The sequence below is a fragment of the Homalodisca vitripennis genome, unplaced genomic scaffold (genome assembly GCF_021130785.1).
Source record: "Homalodisca vitripennis isolate AUS2020 unplaced genomic scaffold, UT_GWSS_2.1 ScUCBcl_3355;HRSCAF=8842, whole genome shotgun sequence".
Taxonomy (NCBI): Eukaryota; Metazoa; Arthropoda; class Insecta; order Hemiptera; family Cicadellidae; genus Homalodisca; species Homalodisca vitripennis.
Genome location: NW_025779507.1, coordinates 9,987 through 20,402, shown reverse-complemented (window position 1 = coordinate 20,402; position 10,416 = coordinate 9,987). Strand labels below are relative to the sequence as shown.

The 10,416-nt window shown below is 38.5% G+C and overlaps 1 protein-coding gene across 1 annotated transcript; it reads left to right on the top strand.

Moving 5' to 3' along the window:
• Nucleotides 1-1,602: 1,602 nt before the first annotated feature.
• On the top strand, nucleotides 1,603-9,936 carry LOC124372505 (jerky protein homolog-like). Its single transcript, XM_046830905.1, has 2 exons — nucleotides 1,603-2,002; nucleotides 8,161-9,936. The coding sequence occupies exons 1-2, from the start codon at nucleotides 1,804-1,806 to the stop codon at nucleotides 9,552-9,554; spliced, it is 1,593 nt and encodes a 530-aa protein (XP_046686861.1). The 5' UTR covers nucleotides 1,603-1,803; the 3' UTR covers nucleotides 9,555-9,936.
• Nucleotides 9,937-10,416: the final 480 nt, after the last annotated feature.

Sequence of the window (10,416 nt, the reverse complement as noted above, 5' to 3'; positions counted from 1 at the left end):
TGTCTATTGCAACATTTTTAAAGGCATTCGAGGACAAAAACTTGAGCTTGTTCCAACCGAAAAAGGACGAGTGCGATATATGTGTTGGATTTCGGACAGGAAATGTAACAGAGAAAATTTACACAGGGCATAGACAGAAAAAGAATGCGGCAAGAGCTGAAAAAGAAAAGGACAAGGAAAGTAAGGAGCATTTAGTTTTTACTATGGATTTGCAGTGTGTGTTACTATGCCCAGAGTCCAACGTGTCAAGCCTTTATTACAAAACAAAATTAGCAATGCACAATCTAACATTTTTCAACTTGAAAACAAAGGATGTACAATGTTATGTGTGGAATGAGTCTAAGGGAGGACTAACAGCCAATGAATTCACAACAATAATTTGTGATTTTATTATGAAGCAGTGCTCTTTGCCCAATGATGTTGAAAGTATTATCCCGTATAGCGGCGGTTGCACGTATCAAAACCGTAACGCAATTGTATCAAATGGGCTTTTCAACTTAGCTAGGCTGAAGAACATTAAAATTGAGCAAAAGTACCTAGAAAAAGGTCATACTCAAATGGAGGCTGATGCCGTCCATTCTCAAATTGAAAGAAACATTAAAAACAAAGTGTTCAATGTTCCTGCTGACTATGTTGCAGCTTTCCTGTCAGCACGGTCAAAACCTAACTCTTATTCGGTTGCTTACTTAGAGCACACTTTTTTCAGAAACTATGGAAGCCTTAACAATTTCAAGTCTACAAGACCAGGTAGGAAAGCTGGTGATCCTTGTGTAACTGATATCAGAGCAATCCAATACAACAAAAAAGGACTGAAGTACAAACTGAATTTTTCAGAGGAATACAAGGACCTTCCCATCCGATACTCATCAACAGTGCCGCCCGTGGAAATTTTTGACATACCAAAGCTGTATAAAGAAAGACTAAAAATTAAAAAGCGAAAGTTTAATGACATCCAAGAATTAAAAAAAAAACAATTCCTAGTGATTATTTTTTATTTTATGATAATTTGCCTTGGGAGTAAAGGACACTAATTGAATGCCTATTTTTATGAAGTAGTCAATTTTTTTATTGTGCAATAGCCTAAGCTGTTTTTTCACTGTGATTAAATAAATATATTATTACATTTGTATATGGAAATTTTTTTAACCTTGATAACTTAAAAAATAATTTAATATGTCAGTAACTAATTAACATTTTATTAATTTGAAAACATCGTAACTCCTATTAATTGTATAGTTTTAAAACGAAAAGGCTGTAACTCCCAACAATTATGTTAAAAACCTTTAATTTCTAAGAAAGAAAGTAAAAAGTAACAAGTGTGTACCTAAATTTTAATTCTAAAATAAAAACATAAAACACGCAGGTTATCAATGCCCGTAGGGTTAACGGACACCTACATTTTAAAATATGGTGTCACGTTATCAGTGCAAGGAATAAATAGCGGATCTCTGTATCAAATAACATTACAGTAGAACCTCGTTAATTCGACACTCGATAGTTCGACAGTCCGTATCATTCGACACCAGCCGTGACCAACATAACGTGACAGCAGGGACAAGTGGTGTCCTTGACGGGCCCGCCATTGTTGCCGTGAAAGCGCGCCACTGCCCTTTGTATAGCGCATCCTCCTCCCCCTCCCCCTCTGACTCACCCGCTATTCTTAGTCGTCAACTCAGTTCGCTCGTGACGCTGCGGGAGTTAAGACGCGTTTTTGTTCCTTTCGTGATACGTTACTGTTTTACGATCGTTAGACATACGTAGTTGGTGTTACTGAACTGCTTTGTAATTTGTTTGTTTTTTAAAATGTCAGATAAAAAACGTAAAAGGTGCTTTGTTACGATGGAAATGAAATTAGATGCTCTAAAAAGGATTGACAAAGGTGAAAGTGTACAGAAAGTGGCGAGTGATTTGAACGTTGGTCGGTCAACAGTGATTGGATGGAGGAAGTCTAGAAATGAAATTGAGTCTTGGTGTGTGAAAAGAGTGTGTTCAGAATCGTTAGGGTACGCGCATAGTGAGGAGGTGAAGGTGGAGGTGTAGGTGTAGGTGCAGGTCGCCGTTAACGGCGAGGTAAAACAATTTCATTAGGTTAAATGCGTGCGCGCATGGTGAGCAGGTCGCGGTAGAGGTGTAGCTCGCCACTTACAAGGGAGGCCTAGCAGGATGTTTTTCGAAAACAAACTAGTTTGATTTACCTCGCTGCCTAGCTCGCGGCTTTGCTCGCTGCTTTAACGTGATTGGTCCACTCAAGGCCACGCACACCCCCCCAACCCCCTCTCCCGGTACACCCGCCACTCCCTTCAGTCTGCTTTCACCCAAGTCAACGTTTAGTTCCGCTTGTTGGTTTTCTGTTAGTTTTTGATAACCTGTTATCCGAAATGAAGGAAGATATTATTATTGCTGTCCAAAATCGTCCAGCCTTGTGGGACAAGAGACACAAGCAACATCACAATCGTCACGTTCTGGACAAGGAATGGAAGGAAATTGCGAAAGAACTAAAAGTTACAGGTAACTAAAAACTTTAAATTTAAACTTAAACCAGCTTTGCTGTTTTATGTGGGATATTCAGTTTTAAAGTGTAATGTAAAAGTATCCATAGCAGACTTTCTAATTAATTAATATATTTTTTATCTAACATTAGTAAGTAAAAGGTTTGAAATAAGGTAAAAATTAGAAACTTGCGAATGAAATCTTTAATGAACTATAAACAAGGACACACAGTTGCAACTAAGTATTATCTTGATTACGGATTGTTTACAAAATATTCCTTGAAACTATTTCTAACTTCTTTGGCTCGATTAGATGTAGCATTTCCAGATCTACCCAATGGTTTGTAAGTTCAGTTCAGTAGGGAAAGGCAGGAGTTCTGACTCATGTACACCGCAGTATCCGTCTTTGTTTATGATTATATTGTGTAAAACGCATGCAGCCTTTATTGGGTGGAGTGAATAAAACCTAGAATCTACTGGTTAGCACCTAGCCCCTAGTCCTAGCTCTTCCTCAAATCGGAGTGAATAAACAAATGCTAGGTCTAGGTAGAAACATCTACCCTAGTTTAAGAAGTAACCGGAAAAACTTGAGCAACTGCTAGGCATAGCACTTGCTAAGCCTAGCAACAACTAGGTTTTTCATGTTGTGACTTGTTCCCCCCTCCTCTCTCCTCCGCCGCAGCGCCGCGCCGCGCCGCTCCGTTTTCGATGCAGTCTTGTCTCTTGTCACTACTCACTAGTCAGTTCGCTTGTAGTTCGCTTTGTGTTCAGGATAATTATTTCGACTGTTCGACTGTTTGATTGGAAATTAGTTACCATCACAGCAGTCATGTCATCCAGCGACGAAGATGTTGGTGACGATAAATATTTAGACAGGGCTTTGTTTGTCAAACTGGTGACTCAACACCCAGTAATAATTGAAAAATGCAAAACTCCATCTGCTGTTAAGGCCAAAAAAGATGCCTGGAAAATTGTCAGTGAGGATTACTCATCAGCTACAGGAAAGTTGTAACAGTTGTTCAACTAAATAAGCTGTTGAGTAATATGAAGTCGAATATCAAAATAAAAACAGACAAAAAACAAACTGGGAACAAGCCAATAAAGATGAAATCATGGGAAACCGAATTTCATGATTTTTTAAGTCAAGGAAACAACCCTGTATTTTCTAAAGTACCAGGAGTATTTCTATTGGAACATCAAGCAATCCTACAACATCAGCGACGAAAACCCTAGCTGAAGTTGAGCAGTCCGACGACGAGAACCTTAGCAATGAAGGAACTGTTTGTGGCGGAAAAAAAACTGTGACTAAAGTGAGAAAAAGTGCCAAAACCGTTATGGCCTATGAAAGTGATGAAACAAAGGACCTCTCTATACCTCAACTTCAACGGATTGTTTTGCTGCAGCAAATGCAGTTGAACAAATTGAAACTGAAAAGAGAAAAAAAATAAACTTGAAAATGAGAAGAAAAGTTCTTCTCAAGATGTTGCTTCTCAAACTGATAATGAAGATTTTCATGTTTACCTAAACTTATAAATTAATATTCCTAGCTAAGTAGTAAATTGTTTATCGAAATAATAAATAAATATACCACTCAACCTTTATCCCTAATCCCTAAAAAAAACAAAAAAAAAAACCAAAAAAAATTAAACAGTTACCAGCTAACTGGCCCAAACTTTTTCCCATTTGTGTATTTTGTAAAACGGTCACACAAGACATGGGTAATTCGAGTAAATACTCACTTTTATTGATTTACAAACAACATCATTTCTCTTCGCTTGTCAGCACCTCGACCAGTAGTTCCTGGATTCTCATGTTGTACGTCTATTTCTTCAATTTCATCGTCACCTTGATCTCAAAATTGTCATCATAAACATCACCAAGATAATTTGGCAATATTATGTAGGACTGCACAACAGACGACTACTTTAGGCACTTTTTCCGAAGCCACACGAACACAGTTTACCCAGTATCGGAAATCTTCTTTTTATCTGTCCAAAACACCTTTCGATCACAACTCTTTCCCTAGAATGACACAAATTAAACCGCCTTTCTGCTTCATTTGTTGGTGGTTTGAAAGGGGTTATTAACCATGGTGATATTCCGTACCCGGAATCGCCAAGAAGACATACTCTACCATCAAAACGTGACATGATCTCCCTAACTGGACTTCTGCGCCAAATTCGTGCGTCATTCACACTCCCTGGCCACTCTGCACTTATGCTAGTAAATCTTTCAAGAGCGTCACATGTACCCTGTACATTTATTGTAATACACCCTTTTCTATTTACATATTCGTCCCCATGCAGATTAGGCTTTTTAATTTGTACGTGAGTGCAATCTAGCGCCCCGATCACAGTTGGTAAACGGAAATTTCTCTGCCATTGAATTTTTGGGCTTCATTAATTTCTTCGACTGTTGCTGGAAAAATGTATCCAAAAATTAGCTCTATCAATAATCTTATCCATAACATAGCTTACAGTTTTTGCATGCTGTAGTTCTGTGAACGCCAACGTCCTCGGCTATGCCAGACTGAAAACCAGGATCGGCTACGAAACGTAAGAAAACCTCCATTTGTTTCCTTGGAGAAAGTCCACCGCCACGAGTGTCAGTTTCATTCAAAAACTCCGCGGCTAAAAAATCAATACTTTCGGACTCAAGACCTTAACAGTTCCTTACACTTATTTATCTCTCGTCGAGCACCATAATGTTTATGCTGTCGAACTTGCATAAACTCCGCCATGGCTGATGTCCAACAAACAACTAAGTAAAAAGCTAGCATGCCTCGGTGCTGACTTAACAAAAGCCTAGCAGTTGCTAGCTTTTAAAATTGAGAAGTTGTGTTTTATTCACTCGGTATTGTAAGCAAGTGCTAGGTTTCCGGAAAAATCCTAGCAACTCCTACCCCCTAGCAACTGCTAGCTTTTTATTCACACCAAACCAAGCAGTAGCTTAAAAATCTCTTAGACTTAGCAAATGCTAGGTTTTATTCACTTCACCCATTATATCGTCTGCAGTCTCAGGCAAGGTTTCAATGTAACCACTTAATATCCGCCACTTAGCAAACAGAATGCAAAGGCACACTCAATGGTTTTTCTAGCACTTGATAGCCGTTTATTATACACTTCTTTTCTGCATCCCCAAGAGCTTTTTTCGAATAAGGTTTCATGAGATTCTCGCGCAAGGGATACGCTTCATCTGCAATAAAAACGTGTGGAACTTTTATATTGCTGTCAGGCAAACACTTTTCTTCGGGAATACACAATTTGTTTTGTTCCAACAACCTTCCAAAATCTGACGCCCTCAAGGTTCCCCCATCGCTTTGTTTGCCGAAACCGCCAACATCAATAAATATAAACTTGTAATGGTCATCCGCAACACCCTGTAGAACAATTGAAAAAGTCTTCTTATAATTGAAGTACATAGACCCTGAATGCGCTGGGCATTTTATTCGACAGTGTTTACCGTCCAACGCTCCGATACAGTGTGGGAATTTCCAAATCTCATAGAATCTTTTTGCAACTTGCTCATAATCTTCAATAGTTGGAACTGGCATATGCTCTGGTTGGAACGTCTCCCATAACAGTTTGCACACATTCTTAACGATTTTGCCCACTGTATTGTCTCCCATTCGAAATGAAAATCCAAGAGTTTTAAAACTGCTTCCAGTTGCCAAGTACCTGCAACCAAAGAACACAATATAACCAAAAACATAATATTAAAAATATTAGTCGTTTACGTTTTCGTGTTTTGTTCCAGATAAAGTTGTGAAGCAAATTTGGAAGAACTTGAGGCAAGAATTCAGAAAACAATTTTCCAAAACAATTAAGTCTGGAGCTGCAGCACCAGAAAACACCCACATGGAAATATTACGACAGCATGGCGTTTCTCAAAGACCAGTTTTTGCCCCCGCAAATCAACAGGAAACCTTGCAGATGTAATAGCAGATGACTCAGACCACGACCTAAACGAAGAGGAGTCGGAAGAAGTGACCGAGATAGGCCAAGAATGTGATGAACCTGACAATCCACAGTTGGACACAGAGAATCTGACAATAGTACCGGCGCCGGAGAGTGAATCACGCCAGCAGCAGAAAATCTCATGCATCACGCCCTGCAATGCCACCAAGATTTAATACGAATGACCTGATCACAAGAACAGGATTTAAAAAAAGAATCACGACACAAGCAGCTATTGGACGGGAATTAGTGCAGTTGGAGAAAGAAAAGTTGAAGTTAAAGCAACAGAAAAGTGAGGACAGGGCAAATGAACGAGGATGTTGGGTTCTTCAACTCACTGCTACCCCATGTTAAAAACCTGAATCCTAGAAAGAAAATGTTGTTCAGGATGAAAGTTCAAGAAATTCTTTTTGACATGGCATACTCACCCGAACCACCATCATCATTCTCAACAACATCAACTGTCACTAGACCTACGTCAGTAGACCACAGTACAAGCTCTCATCGCTACAGTCCCTACGACAGTTCCTCTCCTAGTACCATGGCATCACCATCACCAGTCACCTTCGCACAGCTGGTCCGCGACGTGACTTCACCATTGAACTACAAACCAGGTTGGCGGCGAAACATATGTTCCCCGAGTACACTCACTTTTAAAAATGTCTTTGTAATGCCGTTCAGCTGGCGATAAATTAATGACAGTTTAATAGTTCTTTACGTTATTTATAAGTACTACTATTTTTCCTTTGCGCAATTTACTTAATAATACCATTTTTTAAGATTATGTTAGGCCTACTATTATAACATTTTCAAACATTTGCAGCAATTTTTATGTAGCGTACATTAATATCTTTCGTTTGTATTTTACTTTGAAAAGATCCCTGTTAGTTACTATCATTTTACCAATAAATTGTATTTTTTCATGAACTGGAATTGCTTTCTTATTACCAACTCATTTTTACATACAACAAACATATTCGAGAATTAAATAACAGAAGAATATATGAAATTTATTTCTGGCACAATTTTTATTGATTTTACTTCAATACATATATTTTTTATTTTAAATTTACACTGTTTATCTTTAACAAAGCATATACTTTTTAACTTACAGAACATGTGCAATTGCAGGCAGAAGGTACTGTAACCTTACCTTATAGTCAGTACAAGCTGTTCTTTTGGACCGATAGGGTTTAACATGCAAGTTGCAGTATTTTGTACAACTCTCCAACTTTGGAGAAATGGTTTCACATATGTACTTAAACGTTTCAGGAGTCATTCGCAAATAATTTTTTGAAACTTCTCAGGATAATTTTTTAGTTCATGAAAAAGATGATGATATTCACCTAGTTCCTGTCGCACTTGATTAACAGGATGTGCACTAAATGTTCGATTACTTAACGTTCCCGTAAGCACCACTTACATGCTGAAGACATATCATCGCTATCATCACAATCTTCACTTATCATCACTGACAGAGAAAATTGTTGCAATAGGCAAGAAAGCTAACCACTGTGATTAATGGATAGAAACAACACTCGACTGCTTGTGTTGACGCGTGTTTGGGGAGGGGAAAGAGCTGCGAGGCGGCGAGCTAGACGGCGAGGTAAAACCTCCTGCACTATACGATGCTACCTCCCATCTGTACCTCCACCTGCACCTACACATCCAGCTACACCTCCACCTTCACCTCCTCACTATGCGCGTACCCTTAGACAAGAGGAGGAGTATGAAGAGGTCTGAGTATGAACAAGTAAGTGAAGCTCTTTTCCAGTGGTTTAGGATTCAGAGGGAGAAAGGGACACCGATCTCAGGACCGATTTTACAGGAAAAGGCCTTGAAATTTTATCAAAACTTTAAAGAAGAGGGAGAGCCTGAATTCACAGCAAGCTCTGGATGGCTGGACAGATGGAAAGAGAGGTATGGTATTAAACAATTGAGCATTTGTGGAGAAAAACTGTCAGCAAATCTCGATAGTTCACATGATTTTAAAATGAAATTTCAAGCTTTGATTGAAGAATTAGGCCTTAGTGGAGAGCAAATCTATAACTGTGATGAAACTGGTCTGAATTTTAGAATGCTCCCAACAAAAAGTTTGGCTCTCAAACAAGAGAAAGCTGCAGCAGGATATAAAAAAAGTAAGGACAGAGTTACTGTGTTGGCTTGCAGTAACGCAACAGGAACTCATAAATTAAAATTGGCTCTGATAGGAAAGGCCAGGAAACCTAGAGCCTTCAAAAATATTAAAATGAATGGTGACCATTTTGACCTCCCCGTTTTTTACAGACACCAATCAAATGCTTGGATGTCAGAGAGCATTTTTAACGAATGGTTTCACAAACAGTTTGTGCCCGAAATTAAGAAGCATCTAAAGTCCCAGAACCTTCCAATGAAAGCACTCTTGATCCTCGACAACGCAACAACGCACCCGGCTGTAGATGTCATTCAAGACGGAGAAATTAAAGCTATGTTCTTGCCCCCTAACGTAACCTCCCTTTGCCAGCCTATGGACCAAGGAGTTTTGGTAACGCTTAAGAAGTTGTATAGGAAGAAACTCCTTTCATGTCTCATTCAAGCCCTAGATGAAGGAGTCGAATTAGTGGATAAGTTAAAAAAAATTGATATGCTGGATGTTGTTGGCTGGATTTCCCAGGCATGGGATGAACTCAATCCCCTAACGCTCGTGCGTTCTTGGAGGAAGCTCTTGGACCACCAGGGAAATGAGTTCAACGAAGAAATTAAAGATGACGAGCTAGCCACTTTAATGGAAAAAATCCCAGGTTGTGAAGAAGCTTCACCTACAGATGTTTTCGAGTGGATGGAACAAGATGAAGAAAGCGGACCAACTTCAGAGGAAGAAATAGTTGATGCTTTAAAATCAAGAGAGGATAGTGAAGAAGAGTCAGAAGACGACGAAGATACCACTCAAAAATCAAAACTGACACACAGCGAAGGTGTAAAATTCTTCGAGGGAGCGATCCAGTATTTACAGGAACAAGGGACGACTGGAATGGACATTTTGTTTCTTCGACGATTACGTGACGAGGCGGCTCGGCGAAGAAACCAAAGTGAAAAACAATTAAAAATCACAAACTATTTTGCGTTGTAAAAAGTAAAACATGATGTAACCATGTTACAAGTTATAGTTGTCCCATATTAATTTATTTTTGTATATACATTTTGTTTTTTATCTAGCCTATATTATGAATTGAGTTTGTTTATTTTTACATTTATTCATTTAATCATTAACTATTTTAAGAGGAAGAAGTACAGCACTGTAAAACAATGTAAGTTGATACATTTTGTTTCATCAGTTTAATATTTGTTTAGTTGTACATTGTTAATTAAATTACAGTCCATCTTAACATAAACTCGCCTTTTTAATATTCCTTGTGTTAAAATCTATATACTCCCTATAGTTCGACATCTTGATAGTTCGACACCCCGTTAGTCCACAAAGTGTCGAACTATCGAGGTTCTACTGTATCACATTAAGACAATAAGAAAAACAACAACAGTGAACGGAGGACTAAAACTAAATAAAAAAAATAACCGAGAGGCTGTAAAGGGGCCCGATAGTTAGAATATGTCAGATAAATAATAACGATGATAAATATAATATAATCTAATGCTAAAACCAGGTACGTTAGTGAAGGTAGGTTGTAAAGGGACCCACCCTCACCAATAACAAATAACAGATAAATAGAAGGACAAATGTGCCCGTCTCCTTACGTGACACCTACATATTAAGATAGTGGTGTCTCTCACCTCACAGAAATTTTTAACTGTAAAGGGGTTTACCCTTGATTAAAACACAGAAATTTTCCTAACGAAATTTAAAAGATTGCACTTAGGCGGTGCTAGTTAAGAGCCTTAAAACTAAATAACAACTCAGGGGTAAACTGTAAAAGGGCTCACCCTTGCCTAAAACTAGCGGTTAAAATGTTTACTAAAACTAATCAGGTACTATA

What these genes read in the sequence shown, in the direction of transcription:
- LOC124372505 (XM_046830905.1), top strand. Translation starts at nt 1,804, where the DNA reads ATGTCAGATAAAAAACGTAAAAGGTGCTTTGTTACGATGGAAATGAAA. An exon ending in AGTGTGTTCAGAATCGTTAG is followed by an intron (nt 2,003 to 8,160) that starts GGTACGCGCATA and finishes GCGTACCCTTAG; the next exon opens with ACAAGAGGAGGAGTATGAAG.